The sequence below is a fragment of the Electrona antarctica genome (genome assembly GCF_951216825.1).
Source record: "Electrona antarctica genome assembly, chromosome: 2".
In the NCBI taxonomy this organism is placed as follows: Eukaryota; Metazoa; Chordata; class Actinopteri; order Myctophiformes; family Myctophidae; genus Electrona; species Electrona antarctica.
Genome location: NC_136807.1, coordinates 44,656,964 through 44,684,461, shown reverse-complemented (window position 1 = coordinate 44,684,461; position 27,498 = coordinate 44,656,964). Strand labels below are relative to the sequence as shown.

The following is a 27,498-nucleotide window of genomic DNA, read 5'->3' as shown; positions in this document are numbered from 1 at the left end:
AAACCCGGACAAGAAAACTAAATAGTCATACTGTTATTTTTCTATAGCCCTGTAAAGAAAAAACATCTAATGTACCTTTATCGATAACTGTACTAAATGCTATGTACGTATGTGGGTCTTGTGGGTAGTCAAGCTTGGGGGAGAAAGGCAGTTATAATCAAAGGATCCAATAATAATTAAATGAACATGTTGGTTTTCATCATTCACAAAAACAAATCAAAAACAGTACAGAGTTTCGGACTGAACGTTGTTTTTACTCTGAGTCACCTGGTCAAAAAAAATAAAGAAATAAACAAAATGTCATGCCATTATGCAAAGTCTGTGACACAGCCAATGTCAGAGGCAATTTCGTTTTTATTGAAATGATTTCAAATGGTCGGAATTCCCATTAAAAATCTCCTCTGCGTGTCGGGGCAGGGAGAATATGATTTAGTGGCTGTTTCTGCTCTGCCCCTGCTCTCTGTGTGTCACTGCCCCTTACTGTGGTATGCATGGCCTTCCCCTGCACAGGGCTATGAAAGCAATTGTGATTGTGATTCCATAGTCAGCAAAACGCATGAATGGCCCTGAGTTAGCATGCGTGTGCACAGTGTGCGCACACACACACGCGCGCGTGCTCGTGCACACACACACACACACACACACACACACACAAACACACACACACACACACACACACACACACACACACACACACACACACACTGATTACTTCAACCCATTTGACTCTCACTCATCCTTTCACTCTGTCTCTCTCTGATTCTCACTGTCTTTTTCACTCTTCCTCATGCTCTCTCTCTCTCTCTCTCTCTCTCTCCCTTCATTTCTTTCTCTCTCTCACTCCCGCCCTCTCTCACTCTGCCTGTCACATACCACAGAGTTTGTCATTAGCTAATAGCAACCGGCCCTGGGACATCAACATATACACAGTGGCGTGCATTACTCAGAGTGCTTCATTTACCAGACATAAAAAGTGTTCTTTACAAAAGCCCCGCAGGTGCCGCAAATAACTCTTTATTTTAATATTTATTTGTGGCATTTTTATTATCTTATTTCGGATAGGTCAGTGTAGAGACGTAGGAAACCAAGGCCAGAGAGAGAGAAGATACATACAGCTGGCTGAGCCACCAGGCACACCCACAAGTAGACCTGTAGGTGTAGAATGAAGGTGTTGTAATACAGAATATAATTAAAAAACAATATAAGAACAAGTCTGTTTCCTGTGCCTATGAAGGAGCTCGTTTGAGATCAAAAGTAATCAATCAGCAGATGAGCAATGAAACCTGACAGCGAGGTGATAAGGGGAATCAAATTGATAGGATATGTTAATTCAAACTTGGTAATCAAATCTCCGCTGCTCAACATATACAAGGAGATTAGGAGATCCAATAATAAAAGACAAAAGCCCCCCCATCCAATGAGATACAGCATTCAAATAAAGTCAGATCATTCCCCCGGATTGGCCATCTTATCTACGGTACAGGAGACCACCAAGAAACAAAGCCTGCTCTTCAGTCGTGCCCTATCTGAGCAGATATCAGTTGTTGGGGAGGATATATGAGCTGGGTGGGGCCTGGGTGTACAAACACAGGGCCCTGCTCTGAGCTCCATCCATATTGCCATGCTGTAGAAAGCATACTGTAGCGCATGAGCAGCGCCGGCCGTACTGTTTGATTAAGCCATTTTGGGCGGGAACCCCTTTTGGTGTTAGCATTATGTTATGCTTTTGCTATTGAAAAATAGCAGATCTACAAGCTCATACAAGCAGATCTACGAGCTTGTAGGTCTGCTATTTTTGAAAAATCGAAGAACGACTGACATAGAAACATAGCTTTTTCAGAAAACTGTCAGGATGTAGAAGACATTTTTAGAATCTGATCTCTGGTCAAAATGGATTAAGGTATTCAAATAGAGCAGCAGACTGTGTGTACCCTTATTTCCCAGAGCAAACCGAAAAGAGCTGGATGGACCAATGGCATGGCCATGCTATAATTACAGTTGTAGCCTACATGTTGTTGTACGTGACAAAGGCCCCGTATAGGAGCCCGCTGTACACACTTTCATTTCATCTGTCCTCTGGTATTTCCAGAAACTGCTTTTCTGTATTAAGTTGTAATTACCGCGCTTGCTGCAGGGCACAGCGAGGAACGCTGCAGTATGTAGGTGCCGCAACGTTGTGCCATGTAGCATGTAAAGGTACTGTACAGCATAGAGCGCAATAAAAACGTGGCACAGTTTCATATTACCATCATTGCACAAAGCCATGTAGTAATGACAGTGTTTGATGTTATTTCTGGGCTGTGGGAGAGCACCACAGAGAAAGAGAGGGATGGAGAGAGAAAGAGAGAGTGAGAGACACACAGTGAGTAGGGCATTGAAAAGTATTGACAAGGTATTTGTGGGTCTGTTTGTTAATCGTCTCAATCAGCACTTAACGACTTTAACCCTGGCCTTCTAATTTGGGGTATCCCATAATGGGATACATTTTTCAAAGATGTTTGAAAACAAATTTGAAAATCATGAATTTGAATAATATAGGGCTGAAGTGGTTCACTATTCTCTTTAACTGTCCCCATTTTTCTTTTTATTCTCCCCAGCCACATGGTGGTCAGTGTAATTCTATAAGCTAGTAGGCTGATTGATTTAGACTGATTTAGACCCTGTGCGGGCGAGCAGCAAGATTTGAACATTATTCAAAAATCAATGGCCAATATGTTACAGTGTGTAACGTATATTAAAATGAGACCTGGAAAATGGCCCATATATCCTGCATTCAAGATGTTTTCATCAATAAATGAATGCACCGCCACCAGCTGAAGTTGTTCACATGGCTATTGATGATTGTACAGATAATGACCCCCTTAGATTCAATAAGGTGTGCAAAATTGAATCTTGCGAAGGTAATGGTGATCATCATCATACTGTAACACGCACATGTGCTTTTATGAAAGGACAAAATGCCAGATTCCAATTCTAAATGAGCAGCTTACATTTGACAAGGACTGAAAGTGTGGCATTGCCAAACATGTGTTCCCTGCCAGTGCAGCTAAACTTTCTAATTACTCTAAAAAGGGTTTGTGACCACACATGGTCTTGATAATACGTTAAGCACACAAAAAGCTTAACATATAAAGACAGAAATAGAGGAAAATGCTCGTGTTTTCCAATTAACAGGTTACATGTGCGTGTGTGTAACGCAGATTAACATTGTGAATTTCTGAGCGATAAAGGGAGAGAAATGTTTTCTCAGGCTGTAAATTGCCTTTTATTTCTTTATTTTTTTTTGCTGAATACTGGAGAGAAGTAATCTATCGACGTTTCAAAGATATGTTTTGACTTGAGAGCAGGCCGAAAACCTCTTACTTTCTCATTCATGCTGTGTGAAGCATGGTGTGATGCCTGTGTGAAATGTGTTATATGAATTAAATTACCTTACGTACTTGATGAACGATAGCTGTACCAATACGACATTCCCAAGTATGTTAGTTTGACCAGAGAGCCACAGCAACATTCACTGCAACATTCACTGGTGACACACCAAACAAATTAACTAACAAGCCACAAACACTGACCAAAAGATGCTGTCAAGTGGAAACCTTGTATGTCCAAAACTGTTACTTTTCAGAAACTGTGTTCAAATCGATCCGATGTAGTTATTATTTAGACAAGCTCTTGTTAACATACATCTTACTAAACACCTTGTTTTTCATTGGTTAAACAGTTATAATATATATTTGAATTGACAGACTTAAGCACTTAAGAAAACATCTACCACTCATACCACCACTTTGCAATTCATCATATTGTGAGTTTGTAAAACACAATCAAAAACAAAGCTTAAATATGGAGATACAAGGTTTCTGCTTGACACCGATCCATGCACAAAATATCGGTTGAACCTAAAACACTGTGACCACTTTATTTGCCTTGTTCCTGCTTAGTTTAAAAGCGAGTCATAGGCGGAATATGAGCCTGATGAACCATGGCTTTCAGTGATGATTAGAAGTGGTCTGATCCGATGGCCAGATATATTGCCTAGTGTGCCTACATAAGAAATCAAATGCATCTCTAATGTCACAGCCAGTCTGACAAACAGTTGGAGGGGAGGAACTTGACCTAATGCTCCATGATAACAGGACACCACATGATCCCCACCAGTATCCCTTCGGCCTCATTTGCAATGCTAGGCAAGGTAGTTTGTGTTACACGTGTGATGATAGCAAATTATAATATCTCCTCTTGTGGGAGAAGAACACCATCCCATCCTAGTTCAGCAGTGCATGCATTATTCTGTGCTCATTCTAACTTAAGTATTCTCAAATGAGTACGAGGTTTTTTTTGCCCCCACCCGAGGACTTTACACCCTCACACCTGTCACCATACTGTAGTTTGCAGTGTTTGCAGCACTTTCTCTCCGTAATAGCACCCTAATCAAGTAATCATTTCATATCTAGTTTATTTCGTTATTTTTTTGGGGGGGGGGGGGGGGATTGAGGCGCAGTGTGTGATATCAGGGTTTTCGGGATTATCCGCATGGATCTTAATTCATTTGACCTACAAAAAGATGGCCTATGTGTTGAAGACAGCTAGCTACACAGTAAACCCTGATACTTTAACTTTGAGAGTAAAAATGTACCCTTAAATTTAACACTCAAGATTTAACTGTGTTCGGGTCCATTTGTGTATTAAATTTCACGTGCGAAAAGTATAGCCTCTCAGCACACTCTGCATTATCAGCAAATGTTTTATGGAGACATATTTCATCTGTGATCTGTTGTGGCTTGCTGAGGACCTTCACTGTTCTAGCCCTTCAATCACCAGTGTTTATTTAATCTCAGAGTTAAATTGCACTCAGGAAAATAGTGTATTCCTTATCCTGTTCTACCAAACCTACAGTGAAAAACCAATTACAGCTAGCTACCTTTACAGTACACCAGCTTGCTTCATAAGAGTGATCACAATTATTTTTTCGAGAACTATAGGGCTCATTACTGGAATATTGCTAAATAGAGATCTTCCATTGCCCATCTGTCAGATAAGCACATCACGACCCACAAGCATGCATTGTATCTCAGTGCCTCATTGACACCAAGATGATCTTTGTCAGGGACAGCAAACCTGTCTAAACCAAAAGTCTAAACTTCAGCAAGAGAGCCTATACCTACCTTTAAAGCCTGTTGATTTGAAGATGTGCATTCTGCCCATGGTTAAGTGATGACAACATAACTCAATTCAAGCATCCCACTTCTGCCAGAGGCAAGAGTTAGTGTACCAGCACAAATCTGCTAATTTAAACGTTTTGGTCGTTTCAGTGATCAACTTCAACAAGTTTTCCTATTTTTTAAGTAGGTTGTTACTTGTTTCAATAGACCACTCCACCTGCGCACTTTCAACAGAGTCAGGTCACAAACCAAAAACACCGGGGTGTCAAAATGAGAGAAGGAAAAAATAACGTTTTGTCCGTACAAAGTAATTAACACCACATTACTGGCACGCATCCATTTTATCATTAAATTCGCAGTGGGACACCATGTTGGCTATAAGGAATCATTCAGCGGGAAGATGATGTTTGAGCACTGAGCGGTGTGGGGCAGTATGGATTCTATACAGCCCGTGGTATTCCACATAACATAAGTCCCAGTCAAACATCGGGTGGGACCACTTATTGCCAGCTCTCTGCTACCACAACTGCACAGTATGAAAGAGAGAGAATAACATAACAACCACGTTGGTTGAAGGGAGAAAAGTTAGGCGGTGCATTTTCAAGAACAAAATGCAGGATGATTACAGGCTTCAGTCTAAACTCCAAAGTAATAACAATTGTGTTTTCGGGTCCAAACTAAATTAAAAACAGGCAAAGCTATAAGTTCATGTCATCTTGCTGGTTGACACTTGACATAGTAGGCTAGGTCTATTTTGGAAGAAACATAACCGGTGCTTTTCTGAAACAAGTGCGCGCCCATGGACATATTTGCATTGCGTAAATGTTGAATGCTGTTGAACAAGAACGATTCAGAGACAGGTGAGACAATTAGACAATAAGCCATGATGGGCATTCATTCAGTATGCGTGCTTATTAAAAACAAAACACGCACGCCTGCTACACAGCTGCTACAATTTACCTTGTTCGCGTGGTAATAGTCCAACGAGCTCAGACAACTTGGATCAATCGGTGAAGAACATGAACCCACACTTGACGGGGGCGCAGGGTAAAATCTCACGTCCATCTCAGGATGAGCAAGTCTGAAGGCATGAAATCAGTTTCAGTGTCTTTGACTCACTATTGTTTAACCATACAAAAAAAGAGAAAGAAAGAACGAAAGAGGAAAAGAAAGACTGAGAGAAAGAAAGAAAGAAAGAAGTGGGTTGAGTTTCTTCTCAGCGCACTCTTCTCCGCTCACATCCGTTCGCGACCGAACTTCGGCACCAACTCTGGGTGATGCGCAGTCCTTTTTTTCAGAGCCGGGCACCGTCCGCGACCACTTTCAGGATGCGAAACACTTGCACAGAAGCAAGAGTGCAAAAATACATTGATGTGGTGTGCACGTGTTAGCAAAAACAACTAATCCTCTGTTCCGGAACAAATGTATGAGCAAAAACGCTCCAACTTAAATCCTTTCTTATTTTATTGTTTTCCTTTCTTTTCTGTCTCAATGGGCTCAACACGAGCCCATCAATATGTGAGCATCTATATCCCCACTGGTCTCAGTACTCCATACATAGGCTTTGTTATGGAGGTGCATATTCTTGCATTGGTTCCAGTCAGGACAGAAGTGGTTGCACTGTGTGTGCTTCCCTGTGCCATGCGACCTCTAGTGCCGATAACAAACGGGGAAAGAGAGGAGCGGAGGGAACAGGGAAAAAAAGGGGGAGGGGAGAATGGTGGCTGGCTGCCTTGGCAACCGCTCTCCCCTTCTGCAACTGCGCGATTCTGATTAGCTGGAAATGTAGTAGTGCATGTGTGTGTGCACGGATGTGCATTATAATAAAGCGCACACTCTGCTTGCTTCTGCTGGCTGGGCTGGCGCGTCCAAAAAGGTTCCGTTTGGCTCATTGTGCCAAGACTGAACAGGAGGGAGGTTGGATAGACACTCTCCCTGCAGTTAGAACATGTTTTTATATGTGCTTTTTTATTTGCATACATATAACTTAAACTTGTGTTTTAAATGCCTACAGCATCAGATTATGCAAAACCCATCCCAATCTACTGCACTGTCTGGCAGACACAGGCTATAGGAATTCCAAGACAGTGAGCAACATTACTGGTTTGGATAAGACTGTGTGCAGTTGTGCACTAGTCTTACTAAAACATGTTTTACAGAGTGTTCTCATATTCATATGCATATGCTAAACAACTCTGCGAGACAATGTTATGCTTTCAGTATAGGCTACATATGCAGTAGATTTATGTTGACGTTTCGTGTAGCCTATTTTAATGCAACCAATTAGCCTGCTTGTAGTACTTGATTTCAATCACTCTAAAGTTGTTTTTGTTTTTCCAGTTGTGCTTGCATATATATATTTTCAAATTATTGTTACACTTATACAGGCTTGTTTTGATCAAAATGGATTAAAAAAAAGGCTTAAAAACATGTACTGTACATTAAATCAGTAATAATGCATCCTCTAAGTAATTGCATTCAGTATAGGCTACCATAATACAGCAATGTAATGAAATACACAATCTTTACTGTACATAAAAAAAAGTATACAAAATATACCCTGGGTATACATGGAGGCTTAATCTTCTATTGTCACACAATTGCAAATGTGTAGGCATAGAGGCTGGGGTTGTGAGAGCTGCCTTTGACAGCTCACTGAATGTGATGGATAGCGCTCCCTTGCCCTGTGATGTGCATGCACATTTGATGTTGAAATGGCCTATCCATGGGACCATTGTCTTTCAATCATGTCAAAGCAAAGTAGAACAGAACAGAACGCATTCTCTGCAGGTTGGCGTTATTACTATACCACAGTTTCAAGCACTAGTCCGTAGACTCTTGTCTACACTGTACACACAAAAAAAGCTTTATTCTCCTAAAGCACCATTTCAGGTGCCTAATTTGATATCATTCGATGTGATAGTATCCCAAAAAATATCATTAGCTTCCTCTATGCATATACGGTATGCTATATTCATATTATGCTATATCGGGCCTTAAAGTGCTGTGCTTTTGCTGTTGTCAAGGAAATGTGTATCTGAATAAAGCTGAACACAATAACACAGAATGGGGTAATATTGCCCCCTTACATCTTGTAAGATTGTAGCACTTTCCTGGTACTGCAGCTCTAAGACCTTTAATGTATTTTTCGTAACAGAACGGACGTGTTGCGATGCGGTAGTAATGCAGTTGAACATCAAAGTCATTAAAGCCATTATATTAGTGGTCCAACATTCAGAGGTTGAATGCGTCAGCTCTCTTATATTAGTACTGTATAGGGGTGCACCAGTTAATCGAACAAATTGATTTAATCGACTATAAACAAGAAATATTACATAGTCATATTTGTCAGGTGAAATTAAAACGCTGTCTCCGTTGTGCATCTTTCCTGCTTCTCCAGTTTGCTCATAACATTAGCCGGTGTTATCAGGCGCTCTGCTCCGCTGCGGTGTTTATATATGTCTATGGTTGAGAGTGTGGTCTGGGCATTGCAGACTTCCGCCGTGCCCGTGTCATAGCTTAGGAGGCAGCCAATCATGACTAGGTCGCTACTATGCGGTTGGCTGGCGGCGTTTATGCGGCTCCCATTGGCTTAGGCGGCATGGGGTCGACTCCCATTGATGACTAGGTCGCATACGTTTCATGAGCTTTCATTGGTCAGGTTTCACCTGACAAAAAATATTTTAATGAAATAATCGATCAAGATCTACAAGTTCACAACACGTCGGGATGTGAGGCGTTGTATGATGAAGTGTAAAACAAGGCTTAAGTGATTAAACGGACATTTCACAGCTGGAAGAAACTGCAGTCAGCCAGTCACTCAATCCATGTTAATAGTAGGTTTGTAGTAGATAACTGCGTGGAGGTGTGACTTGTAGTCCAGGAAGGAAGTGAGACCACATTTTCATGACAAATTTTGGTCATGAACATGGCGTCATGACTAAAATATCTAAAAACACATATTACACACATAAAAACCCCAGGAAAGTGTTTCTTGTCTCCTAAAGAGAGAGACACGTGTGTGTGTGTGTGTGTGTGTGTGTGTGTGTGTGTGTGTGTGTGTGTGTGTGTGTGTGTGTGTGTGTGTGTGTGTGTGTGTTGTTCTTTTATTAAAAATCACAACATAATCGTAAAGGAGGACTGTTCTAATAAATTGATAGTTGCAGCCATATAGGACCATGGTTGCTAGGTGTTCCCTGCAGCACATGGAGGGTTAACTGCATGGCTCAGTGCCATGGCTTCATGGGAATGGAATGTGGAGTGCTGTGTGTGCAGGGCTTCCTTCCCAGCATCCCTCAGTGCCCGGGCGCATGCTAATGATCAGTATTATTGAAGCACAATTGATGGGCTAGCAACCAAACAAGAGAAACTAATTACTGCTAAAGCTTTATTGTCCTTTAATTACTGAAGCTCTATGGCAATTAGCACCATACAAAGACACCACCCTACTTTAATCATAAATAAATTTTAATGCAGATGGGAAAAAAGAACGAGATGAAAGGTAGATACCATAATTTGGCTTTGGTTTCGCTTGGCTGCTGGAGAATAGGACAGGAATTATGATTAAGTAATGTGTTGGTACTGTGTACGGTGCCACTTTGAAGGTACTAAAATCTACCCCAAAACTCCATGTTCATTTCCATGGCTGCTGAGTGCTGAGAGCTAAATCAATAGGTATGATGAACACAACTCTCTCACCCCCCTGTCTCTCTCTCTCTCTCTCTCTCTCTCTCTCTCTCTCTCTCTCTCTCTCTCTCTCTCTCTCTCTCTCTCTCTCTCTCTCTCTAAGAACCTACAGAATTGTGAGGAAGTCATTTAGAGACTCTTTGGAGTTGCTTCAGTGAGGAGGAATTAACACCCATATAAGGTTTGTTTCATAGTGAAATACAAACATGTATAAAATACTGCTAAACCATAGATGCATAGATGCGCTTTGTCTCGTAGTATAATGTGCTTCACTGCCTGCCTGTTTTGTTTTCGTGTGGGGACTGCGGATGAAAATTTGCATCCTTGATAAATCCAGTGTATTTTCATTATTTGTAATGTCTATTAATATGCATTGTCCCGTCAAAATAAACAAATAAAGTAAAGTAACATGTCCATATCCCAGAAGAATCCAATTGTCGTGGTCCATGAAAGTCATCATATTCTTTAACAGTACATCTGTTACACCAATATTGGATAAGCTCAGATGTGATTCAGCTCTGACATTCGCATAACTTATAGTTGTAACATTACATCTCTTGATTTATGCATCATTAAAACATGAGCAGGTGCAGCCAACACCTCATTTGGTTGTGGGTCAGTGAAAAAGTAAGTAAGCGTCTATGCATACGAAGTCAAGAGCATTTGCAGGAAACAAAGTGACAGATTTGGCCTCTCTGCCAGTAATGGTGTGAAATAAAAAATATTTCAGTAACTCTATGCCACTTTCTCATTTTGACATACTTTTCTTAACATGTGTGTGTCTCTACTCACTGTGTGTGTGTGTGCGTGCGTGCGTACGTGCGCGCGTGCGCGCGCGTGTGTGTGTGTGTGTGTGTGTGTGTGTGTGAGAAAGTCTATAACATCACAGACTGGCCTCCAAGTAGAGCTGTTCATACCCGACAGGACCGTGTGCTTTTGTGTGTGTGAGCGTGCATGCGCGCGCGTGCGTGTGTGTGTGTGTGTGTGTGTGTGTGTGTGTGTGTGTGTGTGTGTGTGTGTGTGTGTGTGTGTGTGTGCGTGCGTGCGTGCGTGTGTGTCATATGCGCTGCGCGGGTTAGTACCCGAGTAGGAAGTCAGTCAGATCAGCAGACCCCCCCCATCCCCCCACAAAAGAAATCGATAAATCCCCATGGAGTACATTGACATCATACTGACATATACCTAGACTGGCCTGGCCTACATATTTGAGCAGGCCTCACACAGGAGTCCATGTATGGCTATCAAACGGACAGTTACAGAAATCTCCATTTATGGGCATAACAGGGACACAGACAGGTACTCTAATGAATGGGTACAACGCGTGTATGCATAACCGAGTGGGGAATTGCATTGCTCTCGATTTACATCATTCCCGACTTGCATGGTCTCAGATTAGGTCAAACATGACACACTTTTCACCGGCATTATCAGTTCGGCTCAGAATGTTACGTTTTTGATACCCAGCATTGACCGGGTTTGAAATGCCTGTATAGGCTCTCTCACCTATTTCCCTTCCTCTTGCCTGATTGAGTTTTCCTCTTTCCTTTCTCCATCCCTCCCTAATCAAACTCTGGTGGTCTGACATCATACACAACGGAAACCATTGCCTAACAACAGCGATTTGCACAACGCCAAATTATGCATGTTCAGTCCATATATGGGAAGATCAAATGCTGAATTGTCGAGTCCAGATGGGCATATATGTGTGCCCGTCACAGACACGGCCCACCACAACATGAACTTTATCCTATATATATATTAAAATTAACTGCTAGCCGGCCAGCGGACCTCTGACATCACTCTGACTCAAACATATACCATAAACAAACCCCAGATGCCCATATATAGGCAGGACCACAGCCACGTCACTCTTGACTCCAATCTGGGAACCCATCGGCAAATAAATAAATAGAGCTCTGAATCTGTCTTGAGAGATTACTCTGAATCAGACTTGATCATAAACAAACCCGATACGCCCTATACAAACCTCATATGCACATATACTATAGCCACAGATCTGACCACTAAGCACATGATATGGTCATGTCCATATGAGTGCATTTAAGAAGGTCCAGAGGGAGTGAATTCTATTTGGAAAGATATTTTTCCTTTAATCTTTTAGTCTGTGATTTCTGCTGATTATGTTGTCTGAATTTCGTGGAAGGAGCTTGAATGTCAAATATTGTGCGTGTGCATATTTTGTCTACTTTTCATGGATGATGTTTACAGAACACATGTACATCATAACACATGATGTACTTATGCCATCTAGATAAAATCATGCTTTACATGGAAACTACATTTCCTTTTGAGAGCTATAGTAAGATTATGTAAATAGTACTCTCTCTCTCTCTCTCTCTCTCTCTCTCTCTCTCTCTCTCTCTCTCTCTCTCTCTCTCTCTCTCAAGGCAGAAGACAAATTATGAAAACACAAAACCTTTCATCCCATACACAACACAAACAATTAGTATTGTTATTCTCAGGACATATACGTGATGAAATCACTAAACATGATATCTCAGCTCTATTGTTTGTTTGTTTTCTATATCGTACACGTATACAGAGCCAGGGGTTTCTGCGATTCAGTTCCTCACTGAGCAATTAGTCAGCGAAAGCATCGTTCTTTGTTTCCACAATGCACTGGACTGTGCATTCTCAGAGCATGCATGATCTTCAGGATGTCCCGCTGAGTTCTGTATACAACACTAATCAGTAATCACACATTGCCAGTATGTAAAAGAAAAAAGGAGAAATCACAAGATGCCATAAAATATCAAACAAAAGAGCTTGTTGAGACTGTGAAAGTGAATTCTTCAGACTGCTTTCAAGTGTGAGGGTGAAATAAAGATGTACAAGGTCAAGTGTTATTCACTGACTAAGAATCCACACGCCAAAGGTTTTATGTCAAAAACATCAGTCAGTAAACCTCTGACAGCAGTTGAAGTGAGTTGAAGCGTTTGCATAAAAAAATATTTTTTGTCACTTATTGTTGGTTGGCGTAATGGAGCAAAAAAATATCCCCAAAACAGAGACATGATTGAAACATGTCATTACCTGAGGCGTTTTTCTGTGTGCAGGGTGGACTACCTGACCCTTGACCCATCCGCCAGGTCATGAGCGATTCCAACAGGGCATGGGAACCACTCATGTGGCTACAGTGAGTCAACATTCTGTCCCAAGAGGACAAACAGGGGTTTAGATTTAGTTTTTGCCTCGGTATATTTCACACAATTGGCTGTGGTTCTGAATTATTTGTGGTACATAGGCTATAACGTGAACTACAGAACCATCATCTTTGTGTCTGCTTTCCCATTGGTGGCGACCTAACGTTTGAGGATGGTGTCCTCCTCAATGCAGCTCTATTCACAAGGAGGTCATGACCTACATTCCCCGAGGGGTCAACAGCAGCTCCCATACTCCCATATTGCAGGACATGTTGGCATAGGATAAGCCTGTGACATATGAACCACTAAAAGATTATATCCATGTGTGGCGTCTCTCAATTTATCCCATGCATGCAAACACTGAGTAAAACAGAAGCCAGATATGTACATACTGTACAGTTGGGTGCCACCGATATTGTCCCTTATTATTTGACCCATTTAGGCCTGACCTCAAAATTTAAAAAAATCCTTCTAAATCCTCCAGTTTTCTGAAATAAATATTTTCACGATTTTTCAAAAATAGCAGACCTACAAGCTCGTAGCGCGCCACTCGGTGGCGCGCTATGAGCTTGTAGATCTGCTATTTTTCAATAGCTAAATTATAACGTTTATAATGTTTAAAACACCAAAAGGGGTTCCCGCCCAAAATGGGTTAACTGTCCTTTTGCGCAGATCACGCAAACCTCAGCAAAAAGAAAAGGACAATATCGATGGCCTCCAACTGTACATGTATATGTCGTACATAAAAACGCAACATTGTGGAATGACCGAACATCCATGGAAGAAGTAAGGGGATTAATTGGGTTATTTGGATGACACCATAAATCGTTAAACTCATGATGTCATCCACCTTGCAAAAAACACCCTCAAGCATAATTAAGGCAAGTCACCAAAAATAGTTTACGGTGAGATCAACCGACAAAAGCATTAATAAAATAGAAAAGTGTGTGTGATACCCATTCATTCTGTAGATTCATGAGAAACTAGATCTGAAGAAAGAGAAGAAGCAGTCGAAAAAGAGACAGCACATTTGTTAGTCTGACCACGTTTCATTTTGCACTTCATTTCAGGGAAATTCAAGAGACCACTCTAATTGCCTATAGCATTTCAGCTCTCATTTGAGGAAGAGTATATTACAGTCTGCCGGAGCTTAACTCAATGTTTTTACATCATTTAAAGTACTAACACTGGCACATGGCGATAATGTCAAGCGAGCTAAAGTTTAATTTGAATACGAACACCATTCATATAAGATCCCAAGAAAGATATGGTCTTCTGATAGCTGGTGCTTGTTCGACGTGATCAAAGGAAAAGAGGCTGAGATAGCGTATTGCTTTTGATAGATTTAGGATATAAAGCATTATTTTTTTTATATTAATGCAGATAACCGTGGGCAATCCTTTTCTTGTTTCTACCAGACAAAGCACATGCATTCATTTGACATTTGCTGCTGACAATTGTTTATCATTCATGCCATAAAGATGTGCCTCATTCCCTAAAGAATCTAGAGCATCCAATCATGGCTCTTTTCATATGAGCAATTAAGAGTCTTTTTGAGTAGCTCAAATTATAGATGTTTTTACCCAGTGTGGGAATAAAAAAACGCTAATGCTTATTTTAATTTGTATAATTTTATATGGCCTATCGTCACTCGGTATCATTACCCACATTCCATTTTCTGGTAACTGCCTATTAATTCAACAAAATCTCTCTTTTTTATTATTATTGGTTTATTAATGAATGTATTTATTGCAGATGTTTAAATGACCTCAACGTCACTAAATGTAAATCTGACACCTGCTGTGAACAGCGTTTTTGTCATAATCATCTGTTCATAGTTACTTATTTATATTAATTATACTGATATACTACGAGCACTTATAACATTTTCTCAGTCACCTATATATGCCAGATTATAGATGACCTGATACTGTATCGGTATCGGAAAAGTATCGGTATCGGCCCTTATTTGTCATATCGGGTCATATCGGTATCTGCGAATATGCCAGTCTAACCACCGATCCGACACAGGGGTAAGGGGTTGTCACTCACACTATGGCAGGTAAATAAAATGTTGGGGAATGTGGAGTTTGCTTTCGAGTTGCCCAAACTGCAAGTACATTTGAGTGAGGAGTCCGCTAAAAACACAACACGAGATACTGTATATAGCTAGATAGCTATAAACACAACACGAGATATTAGATAGCTATAAACACAACCTGAGATCACAACACTGGTATCGGTGACGCTGAAAGAAACATGGAAACGTGAAATGGTTTGAGGGCCACGTTGTTTATATTTTATTAGATAAGATATTTTGTAAAATGTTGCTTGATCCAAATATACTGGGTATTGATCATAATACGGAACAGATGTGGCACATTTGTTGTTATTTCCTTGGGCTTGGTGTTCCATGTTGTGTGACCTTATTCTGCCGAAGAAGAAGGGTATTGGGAAGAGAATTTCTCTTTTCATGGTGATTTGGAAGGGTTGCTTATATGGAAGTAGTATGGAAAAAGGAAGGGTTGCTTATATGGAAGTAGTATGGAAAAAGGTTTGTAAGGGTTGCTTATATGGAAGTAGTATGGAAAAAGGAAGGGTTGCTTATATGGAAGTAGTATGGAAAAAGGAAGGGTTGCTTATATGGAAGTAGTATGGAAAAAGGAAGGGTTGCTTATATGGAAGTAGTATGGAAAAAGGAAAGGTTGCTTATATGGAAGTAGTATGGAAAAAGGAAGGGTTGCTTATATGGAAGTAGTATGGAAAAAGGAAGGGTTGCTTATATGGAAGTAGTATGGAAAAAGGAAGGGTTGCTTATATGGAAGTAGTATGGAAAAAGGTTTGGAAGGGTTTCTTATATGGAAGTAGTATGGAAAAAGGAAGGGTTGCTTATATGGAAGTAGTATGGAAAAAGGTTTGTAAGGGTTGCTTATATGGAAGTAGTATGGAAAAAGGAAGGGTTGCTTATATGGAAGTAGTATGGAAAAAGGTTTGGAAGGGTTTCTTATATGGAAGTAGTATGGAAAAAGGAAGGGTTGCTTATATGGAAGTAGTATGGAAAAAGGTTTGTAAGGGTTGCTTATATGGAAGTAGTATGGAAAAAGGAAGGGTTGCTTATATGGAAGTAGTATGGAAAAAGGAAGGGTTGCTTATATGGAAGTAGTATGGAAAAAGGAAGGGTTGCTTATATGGAAGTAGTATGGAAAAAGGAAAGGTTGCTTATATGGAAGTAGTATGGAAAAAGGAAGGGTTGCTTATATGGAAGTAGTATGGAAAAAGGAAGGGTTGCTTATATGGAAGTAGTATGGAAAAAGGAAGGGTTGCTTATATGGAAGTAGTATGGAAAAAGGAAGGGTTGCTTATATGGAAGTAGTATGGAAAAAGGAAGGGTTGCTTATATGGAAGTAGTATGGAAAAAGGAAGGGTTGCTTATATGGAAGTAGTATGGAAAAAGGTTTGTAAGGGTTGCTTATATGGAAGTAGTATGGAAAAAGGAAGGGTTGCTTATATGGAAGTAGTATGGAAAAAGGAAGGGTTGCTTATATGGAAGTAGTATGGAAAAAGGAAGGGTTGCTTATATGGAAGTAGTATGGAAAAAGGAAAGGTTGCTTATATGGAAGTAGTATGGAAAAAGGAAGGGTTGCTTATATGGAAGTAGTATGGAAAAAGGAAGGGTTGCTTATATGGAAGTAGTATGGAAAAAGGAAGGGTTGCTTATATGGAAGTAGTATGGAAAAAGGAAGGGTTGCTTATATGGAAGTAGTATGGAAAAAGGAAGGGTTGCTTATATGGAAGTAGTATGGAAAAAGGAAGGGTTGCTTATATGGAAGTAGTATGGAAAAAGGTTTGGAAGGGTTTCTTATATGGAAGTAGTATGGAAAAAGGAAGGGTTGCTTATATGGAAGTAGTATGGAAAAAGGAAGGGTTGCTTATATGGAAGTAGTATGGAAAAAGGAAGGGTTGCTTATATGGAAGTAGTATGGAAAAAGGTTTGGAAGGGTTTCTTATATGGAAGTAGTATGGAAAAAGGAAGGGTTGCTTATATGGAAGTAGTATGGAAAAAGGAAGGGTTGCTTATATGGAAGTAGTATGGAAAAAGGAAAGGTTGCTTATATGGAAGTAGTATGGAAAAAGGAAGGGTTGCTTATATGGAAGTAGTATGGAAAAAGGTTTGGAAGGGTTTCTTATATGGAAGTAGTATGGAAAAAGGAAGGGTTGCTTATATGGAAGTAGTATGGAAAAAGGAAGGGTTGCTTATATGGAAGTAGTATGGAAAAAGGAAGGGTTGCTTATATGGAAGTAGTATGGAAAAAGGAAGGGTTGCTTATATGGAAGTAGTATGGAAAAAGGAAAGGTTGCTTATATGGAAGTAGTATGGAAAAAGGAAGGGTTGCTTATATGGAAGTAGTATGGAAAAAGGAAGAGTTGCTTATATGGAAGTAGTATGGAAAAAGGAAGGGTTGCTTATATGGAAGTAGTATGGAAAAAGGAAGGGTTGCTTACATGGAAGTAGTATGGAAAAAGGAAGGGTTGCTTATATGGAAGTAGTATGGAAAAAGGAAGGGTTGCTTATATGGAAGTAGTATGGAAAAAGGAAGGGTTGCTTACATGGAAGTAGTATGGAAAAAGTAATCTGGTCAGGATGGCCGGTTAGTGGACCACCTAGTGTTTACAATTCAGCCAAAAGTTATCCAGCGTAAAACTTTCTTTCGATTTCCATCCAGAGTAAAGTGAAATACGGAGGAATTTCTGCAAGGTCAAGAGGCATGCTGCAGAAACAGAAATGAATTTCAAAACAATTCCTTAAAGATGTAGCCTACTTTCACCTCAATGGTCTTTGTACATAAAACATTGCTTTGTGCACGGGTATGCACTACACACACACGCACGCACGCGCGCACACACACACACACACACACACACAGTCACACACACACACGCGCGCACACACACACACAAGCACAAAAAATATCTTCCATCTTATTGTGAAGGACAGGCGGTTGGATTGATGATTTCAGATGACAAAGCTCATTAAACTTGTCACAGAACCGCCTGTTATCTATCCTTGTAGCTATCAATTGGAGCACCCGGAAAAGCCTGGATCCATTGAAGTTTGAATAAAAGGAGCTGAAATGAAACTTTGGTGACACAAGAGTCACTCAAGTAAGTTACATATTGAATTTAGTATTGGACTGGAATAATTCAATTTCATGTACCCAAGTCACATTCAGAGTTTAGAAACTGCAGCAAAAGCATCAGAGTGGCAGGCCTCACAGTGGTGTTATAATGGACATTCACCTTGCAATCTGAGTCCATAAGTGTATTTGGGCGGACATGAGCAGCAGTGATTAGGCCTACAGCACAGGGTGGGGGGGAAATGAAAAGAAAGAATTGTGGGTCAAATTGAATGTAAAACAGTTGGTAGAGTGAGGGACAAATTATGTGAAATTTCGCACCATGCAAGCACCAAATCTCATCATTACTGTTAAATGGCGTATAATCCAGAGCTTTGTCACTTTTGCACACACAATATTAACGCCATCAGACAAACGCTTAAGGGCCGTTCACACAAGTATAAAATATAGTTTTAAACATCGTCAAGTCTAGTGGATTGCAGAGTTCACACCAACTATAAACATCACACCATAATGTGAAGTGAGCGGTGCCTTTGGATTCACGCACAGTTGTTACTATACTTATTACTATAACATTTTCGACCTCTGGGTCTAACGCATTTTTTTAATAAAAAAATACCGTAATAATAAAAAAGCTAAAAAAAAATATATAACATTCTAAACATTGGTGTTACATTAAAAACTTGACGGTAGGTCACCCAGTGGTATTGCAGCTGTCCGTACTCAGACATACATACATACATACATACATACATACATACATACATACATACATACATACATACATACATACATACATACATACATACATACATACATACATACATACATACATACATACATACATACATTTAGGTATGCGGTCTAGTCTAACTTGGACTCAGGGGGGTGGACGCCTCTGCCTTGCATAGTCCCCAGTGAATAGGCAGGTTGCCCTTCACTGGTAACCTTACTTTGGATTTTAAATATATTAAGGTATTGTAGGCTGGGATTTTACAAAAAAGCCCCCCTTTTAAATACATACAGACATACAGACATACATACATACTTATAAGGTATGCCATCTGGTGGCTAATGAACCAAACACACATTCTCAGAAGTTGAAGCAGTTTTAGAGGACCCACTTTTAGGCCAGTGCAACAGAGCATGCTCTTGCCTTTTTTAAAACCTTACCCATTTTAACCAAATACATACATACATACATACATACATACATACATACATACATACATACATACATACATACATACATACATACATACATACATACGCGGTCTAGTCTAACTTGGACTCAGGGGGGTGGACGCCTCTGCCTTGCATAGTCCCCAGTGAATAGGCAGGTTGCCCTTCACTGGTAACCTTACTTTGGATTTTAAATATATTAAGGTATTGTAGGCTGGGATTTTACAAAAAAGCCCCCCTTTTAAATACATACAGACATACAGATATACATACATACTTATAAGGTATGCCATCTGGTGGCTAATGAACCAAACACACATTCTCAGAAGTTGAAGCAGTTTTAGAGGACCCACTTTTAGGCCAGTGCAACAGAGCATGCTTTTGCCTTTTTTAAAACCTTACCCATTTTAACCAAATACATACATACATACATACATACATACATACATACATACATACATACATACATACGGCCCTGTGTAACATAATGTACAAACTACAAATCTACCCCCAGTATGTTTTCCTGATTGGAAGCCAAACTACACTCCGTATTTCCCCTTAATGAACATCCTCACCTTCGCTAGTCTCCATCTCTCCCAATCTTTGCGCCTGTACCGGCTGGGAGATCTTTTATACAGGTGGTTACTTACTGGTTATGCAATTTTTGTCCCATTAAAGGGAAGATGACATGAGGTCTGAGTGCCTTATGTAAGAACACTTACACTAACAGTCTTCGGCCGTAGCATCGTTGAACACTAGACGAGAAAGAATACCTTCCCATTGTGTGACTGAAGATTAAGTCTGTATTGATGCCATCTTAAAGGCAGACAATTGTGGCAGGATCTGGACTTGCTTGTTGCGACGGGCCAAGTTAAACCAGAGATGCATATAGCTCTCTGTGTGAACATGAATGCCGGTACCATAAACGGATAAATAAAAGATGGCCAAGGGATGTGTTGTTCAACACTCTTTGAGAACAACAATATCCTTTTAAGGGTAATTTTACTGAGGCTGCATGTATCAATGCGTTCATCCTTTCCTTCCTTCCTTCCTTCCTTCCTTCCTTCTTTCTTTCATTTCTTTCTCCACATATATCTTTCTGCTTTACAATCACATTATGTTTCTTTTTCAATCACTCTTGCTAAGCATTAATGTGCATGAGCATACACATGAACACATGGCATGTGGCTGCGTGCACTTGCACACACACACACACACACACACACACACACACACACACACACACACACACACAAACACACACACACGCACGCACGCACGCACGCACACGCACGCACACGCACACGCACAAACACACACGCGCGCACACACGCACACACAAAGACACATTTTCAAGGGTGAGAGGGTGTTACAATGCCATTACCACTGAACACAGACGCTGGGTGGGGTGGGGGAGCGGGAGTGGGGAGGGGGGAGGGGGGGCAAATCCATCAGATTTGATGGCATGGTGATGTAGATAATGTTTTCTCTCTCAGCCCAGCTCAGAGAAAAGATGCCAGATCAGAAACACTTTCTCCATCTTTCTCTCACTGCATTTTGAATGATAAAAAGCGGTGAACTGACAGTGAACTGGCTTCATGTGTCTGACATGTCTCTTTGTGTACAAACAGTGTGCCCTTTACCTATCATACTGATTGGCCCATGCACCATTACACCACTTAATGGCAATTTTTTTTTAATAATAATAAAATAAAATACACGCTACTCTCTTCATGAGCTACACAATACCGGTACAGTACCCATACTCAATGGAAAAGTACATGTCGTATCTGTTTGCACAAATACGACAGACAAACCCCTCAAAAAACGCTGAATGCTACGGTAATTTGCCGCACAGAAAACAACGTTAAACAAATGCGTTCGGGAAATGTAGATGGGTTTTTAAGGTCTGAAAGCCACAGCTGCTTGGCAAGCAGAAGCTGGTTTCTTTTGTCTTTTATCTTCTTCTGTAATGCGCACAGGTGCTGCTTAATTCAATTGGAGAACGTTGCCATGGTTTTACATTAATATATTTCCATGTTACCATTACGACTGTTGTCATGGAGATGATAGGACCTATTTGAACTGAAAGCAGAGATGGTTTGGATGGTTTGTATGGGGCTATTGCACTCTGCTTGTCTCTCGCTCTACCATAGTCTGTCTCCATCCCTCCCTCTCCCTCTCTCTATGCCCACCCCCCCTCTCCTGTTCTCTCTCTCTCTCTCTCTCTCTCTCTCTCTCTCTCTCTCTCTCAAGTCACATGGTATGCAACCAGATTTAAGGCTTGACTTCACCATTTGTTTTTTTCCACCCATCTTTTTTTTTTGTTCTAACTCAGCAGATGATGAATTTCAATCATACCAGGCAGGCAACCTTCACTTTGGGTTAATAAAAAACTAATCTTAAAAAAAAGAAAAGGAAAAAGAAAAAGGTGCATTTACTGCATTGTGCCCTTCCACTATGAATATGATGCAAAACCAAACCGAAGTCAGTATCCCACGACCCACATAACATAATTTTGCTTATATATATATATATATATATATATATATATATATATATATATATATATATATATATAAAATATCTAGTTGATGGAATGTGCTTTGAGTCTCCAGAGAAAATGTCTACAGCAGACAGCAGAAAATGAACCGTCTAATAAAGGTACAAAGGTTCTGCTGAACAGGAAATGGAAATTTGCTTGAGAAAGAAATATATATATCCCCACTATGTAAAACGCTCACATTTTTTTTCAACATACCAATGCCTAATCGAGACACGGTTGTACCAATTAAAGTAATAGCATACTTTCATAAAATCAATACCACTCCCCAGATCTGTAATTGCTTCTTTCAATCAATTTGATGCATTTTCTAGAACAAAAGGCAACGCAGGGGTATTCAATTTACTCAAGCAATGCAAAGTTGATGGAATGCTTGTATTGGCCATTAAGGCATTGGTTGTTTGCTTTATAAGAATGCCAGTGGAATATCTTCAGAGGCAGGTTCAAAGTCACCTTGTTATCTGTGGATTTTTGTTTACCACGCCACTGTAACTCATTAAATCAGGAAAGGGGTAGGAAGGAAGAGCGAACGTATTAGTACCCTGCTACATTACTGGAATTAGATGCAAAAATATATTTCTATGCAAGGTAACTTTGTTGAAAATCATTTCAGTGTCTGATAACGAGTTTGACTACAATAACATGATCTACCAGCAGCTATAGAGAGGCATGCACACCCAGAAAACAGCACACATCTACACTATACTAAATGAACAGACATGCACTTGAACACGCATGCACGCACGCACACACACACGCACACACACGCACACACACACACACACAATACATAGTGTGTTGTGTGCATATGCTAAATGATTACACATTTTAATCAGATTAATCACAGTTTAGCTGTGATTATATGATTAATGGCCATTCGTAATTTTCCTATTTTCTTTGTACATTGTTGTGGGAAAGGAAAGATACATATTTTATATTTATAACAAATATAAGAACCAAGAGGTCAGGTCAGGGAACACATTTTAGCGCTTTGAGCACTTGGAAAAGTGCTATAAAAATGCAATTCATTATTATTATTATTAAGAGTGAACCCTTGGTTGTGCTACTGAAGGAAAGAGGTGAGAATAGAAGAGAGAATAGAAGATTGTGTGTGTGTGTGTGTGTGTGTGTGTGTGTGTGTGTGTGTGTGTGTGTGTGTGTGTGTGTGTGTGTGTGTGTGTGTGTGTGTGTGTGTGTGTGTGTGTGTGTGTGTGAGCGCGTGCGTGCGTGAGCGCGTGCGTGAGCGCGTGCGTGTGCTTGCGTGTGTGTGCATAATGTATATGAAAAATTGGGCTATTGTGGGAACTTTGAGCCAACAGCAAGCGATTCAATGAGAAGTCAAACGTGACCTACTTTTCTGTGCATTAACACAACTCTTGCCAAATTCTTCAACATATTTTAGGCACACATATAACCTCAGAAGTGTTCTAAAATTAAATGTTTCATTAGAAATGGGATACGCCCGGTTCTGTTCATCTCTCTCTCTCTGAAACACACACACACACACACACACACACACACACACACACACACACACACACACACACACACACACACACACACACACACACACACACACACACACACACACACACACACACACACACACACACACAGACACGCCCATGTGTAGTCTGCCATCATTTTCCCTCCTTTTTCCCTTCAATATTTCTGCTGATAATGAAGAAAAAAAAGTCTGATATGAAAACTCAGGACTCAACGGCACAGCGAACAGTATTCTGCTATTCTTACACAAACACAATTTGACAAGAGGGGTTACTCTTTCCACGCACTGACAGTTCATTTCGGACTAGGAAAAACGTCAAAAATGTTTAGTCACGGCTGAGTGGACTTAATTACCCTCCTCTAGGCTGGCTCAGAACTCAGTGCCACTAATGGTCCCGAGCTACAGATAAAATTCCATTTACAAGAATGTTGCAGCCACGGGATCTGATTTAGCCAATATGAAATATTTACTCAGATGTAATTAAAGTGACAATTGCTTACCATCCTCACCTAAAGAAAAAAGAAAAGTCTGAGAGCTAGAGAGAGAGCAATAATGCCTAATGTATGCTCAGTCGCATGACGGTGTCGCTCACCGAAAATAGCACACCTACAAGCTCATAACGTGTTGTGGCTGTGATGTGTTGCTAACTTGCTGTGAACTTGTAGGTTGGCTATTTGTGCCGTGTGACGCCTTCGTGCGATGAAGTATGAATCGGGCTAAAGATGTGGGAAAGATTCAATGATGGATCAGACATCATCATGTCATCTTCAGTGTTCATTTTAACTCAGAGAGTGTACAAATGTAACCAAAATGGACCTTCAAGGGTCCCTTTTATGGGGCCCTTCCTTTTGTAGGTTGTGAGGTTTTACTGGGGTGCTGGGGGATGATTCATATTATGTTGTCATGAGTGACATTTTGCTATGTCATTCTGGATGGGTAGAGGTGATGATGAAGGGCAGCCTAATGCCCGTCTGCCAATACAGAATACTGTATGAAGCTGTGAATGTCTGTCTGTCTGTCTGTCTGTCTGTCTGTCTGTCTGTCTGTCTGTCTGTCTGTCTGTCTGTCTGTCTTTTGTTTGAAGTCACCTGCTGATTATCATTATTTTTCTTTTGCTACTTTACTAATTTAAACACATTAAACTTTTTTTAATTTGTTTTTTATCTGCCGTGACGTAGGCACCGGGAATGTACTGGAAATGTATGCATTTATGTACTTTATGGTTAATAAATACACCTTGAAAATATTGTCTACCGGTCCTAACCCTTCAACATTCATCTTTGAACGGTAGGTTCCACTAAAGATGGCCTTACACTAGCCGATAATCGGGCATTTTTGACGCTCGGGGGGTGCCCGACTCAATCGATCTGCTCGGGGCCGCTCAAAGCGCGATCGGGATCGGCCCGATCAACATCAAGAATGTTTGATATTTGCTCTGCCCCGCTCCGATTATCCTGTAGTGTGTGGTGCTATCAGATTTCAGATTGAAAAAAAATCGGCTAGTGTAAGGCCACCTTTAGACGAACCAGGTGATGACCAGGACGTCACTAGAGGCATCCCCAAAAGACTGTTTTTTTCACTCTGAGCCCCCCACCACACGTATAAACGGTACTTTTTGGCCAACAAGGGATTTTGTTTCCACCGGAAAAAAATACTTTTAGTTACTCCGCTGCGCCCTCTACCGATATTGCCCAGAGAACTGCCTCATAGAGAATATTTTTCCTCCCGTGAAAAAAAATCCCTTTCTGGCCAAAAAGTACTGTTTATACGTGTGGTGGGGGGCTCAGAGTGCGTCCACTAAGGAAAGTAGGCTTTCTAATGACACAACCCGCCTTTGTTTTGGTGAGTAGCAAAAACGTTCTTTTAAAATACGCTAAAGAGGAGAGGCTGGGCTGATTTCGATTTTCGATTTAAAAGTGAAAGTCCCTCCGACTCACACTACACTTATGAAAGATGTTATGCACTATTTGCAATTGGAAAAGATAAAGTTTGAATTGAGAGGGAGTGAAGATAGATTTTACCAGACATGGCAACCCTTCATTGACTATTTCAATAGGTGCACGCTAACCCCTCCTACACAATAGATAGATAACAAAATCAAAAATTGGAAAGGAAAAAAAAAAAGAAAGGAACTGAGTGTTTTTTCTTATTTTTCTTATTTTATTTTCTCATTTAAAAAGAAAAATGTCGAGTTGGGAAAGTTTGAGAGCAAGAGTGTCTGTCCTGTTGTCTTTATTTTGTTTGTCTGTTCACATTTGTCACTGTTTAACTGTTTTTTGTTTTTCTTGTTTATCACATTTATGTACCTTTTTTATTACGTATTGTATGTCACTTAATTACTCATTATTTGTCAATGATATGCTAAAGTTATGCCATAATACAAAATGCCTAATAAAAACTATTTAAAAAAAAAAAAAACTGAAAGTCCCATAGCCTTATACTGCAGGGCAGAATCGTAGAAGCAGTAGAAGGCTATGGACCAGAGCTAAGATGGAGCCTGGTTTAAGCCACACCTCCACACTTTTCACCAAGAAGTGACATAGACATCATGTTCATCATGGCCAAATGATGAGTAGCTAGTTTACTTCAGTCTGAAATTAATGTCTTCCAAAGTCTGAAAATCAGTGTGTAGTTTTAAGGAGTGTCACTACCGAAACACATCATTTCTCATAAATTATAAACTATTTTGGTTTTTCTGCTAAATGTGATGTTTCTATCCATGTACATCAGTTCAAAGCTGTTTTTCTTAGCCATTTTTTGCCTAGCATTGTAGAGTTACTAAAAACTATAGATAAAATTGTCACTACCGAAACAATTGTTTAGTGACTAATTGTGGTTTCGGTAGTGACAAAAATGGATGTTCATGCTTTTTAATGTAGTAGTAGTTTAGTAGTAGCTTGAGCAAATTTAAAGCATCTTATGAGTTAATATTTAGCAAAATAGTTAAGTGACTATGGCACCGCATTGTAAAGACAATGCTGTAGTCACTACCGAAACAGTGCAGTCACTACCGAAACACTGGTTGTTTTGTCTAAAATCAAAGATAGTGAGTTATCAACCAATATTTTAAGATCATGATTGGTTAGGTGTATGTGTAATGTCTACTACCAATAATGCTGAAATCAACATAATCAACTTTATACATTTCAATTTAAATGTATTTAATTGTGGAACCAACTACCTAAATTCTTAAAAATGGTCTGTACAGGGGGAATTGAAAAATAAAAATAAAATAAAATTAGTATCTTTATTCGAAGGTAAAAGTCTATGTTTCGGTAGTGACACATTTTGGGAGAGGAAATATATTCCAATACATTATTAAAATACAATATGATAATTGACTGTGCCTTTACTAAATATGTGTCCCTTAGATTTGGTGCAACATGAATATGGTCAAAGTTTTTCCAAAATAGCATACAAATTTCACACAATTTCCAACTCAGAATTTGAACCAATTCGGTAGAATGGCCCATATATATTTATTGAATTCTCTACCAGTAAGACGCCCTGAGGGCGAGAAGCACCTGGGTGACGGCAGACTGCTGGGCGAGCGATGGCGCTCGGGCATGGGGGGTCAGATCAACATATAGAATGAATTCTGTACTGGCCATATATGGAGCGTGTTTTGAGTGTACAGGTACAGGTACATGAGGTCAGATCAACATAATTATGGAATGTCAGAACAGGTCAGCTCCATATATGGAGTGGCAGCAGGGGCAGTGTCTTGAGTGTGTTTGATGAGGGCCCAGGTAGGGCCGGTCCTTAATTTTCGAACTCTAGAACTCTAGTTTTCACCGGCTGCCGGGCGCGGCTGGGGCGGACCCGTCTAGAGTTTGAATGGACAGGTATCAGTCAAAAGGGAGACATCGAAGAGGAAGGAATGGATGGGGAAGAATTTGTGTTCTCCCACACAACCATCCTTCTCCGTTCTCTACACTGGCTCCCCGTGGCGGCTCGCATCCAGTTCAAAACCCTGGTGTTAGCCTATAGGGCAGTGAAAGGAACAGCTCCTTCCTACCTCCGGGCTATGGTCGATGCCTACACCCCTGCCCGACCACTTCGGTCTGCCACCTCGGGGCGACTGATTGCCTCGTCACTC

At 40.4% G+C, this 27,498-nt stretch overlaps 1 protein-coding gene across 3 annotated transcripts in view; it reads right to left on the bottom strand.

Annotated features, from left to right (window-relative positions):
- LOC306914643 (TOX high mobility group box family member 2-like) overlaps window positions 1–27,498 on the bottom strand; it is a 166,355-nt gene that overhangs the window by 106,733 nt on the left and 32,124 nt on the right. For 2 of the 3 annotated variants that reach the window (XM_079491787.1, XM_079491788.1), the window contains exon 1: window positions 6,123–6,768. The exons of the other annotated variant lie outside the window; for it this stretch is intronic. In XM_079491787.1, the coding sequence (XP_079347913.1) occupies window positions 6,123–6,227 (105 nt within the window). In that variant the 5' untranslated portion in view covers window positions 6,228–6,768. Of the gene's footprint in view, window positions 1–6,122; window positions 6,769–27,498 lie in introns of those variants that run through there. 3 annotated transcript variants of the gene reach the window in all.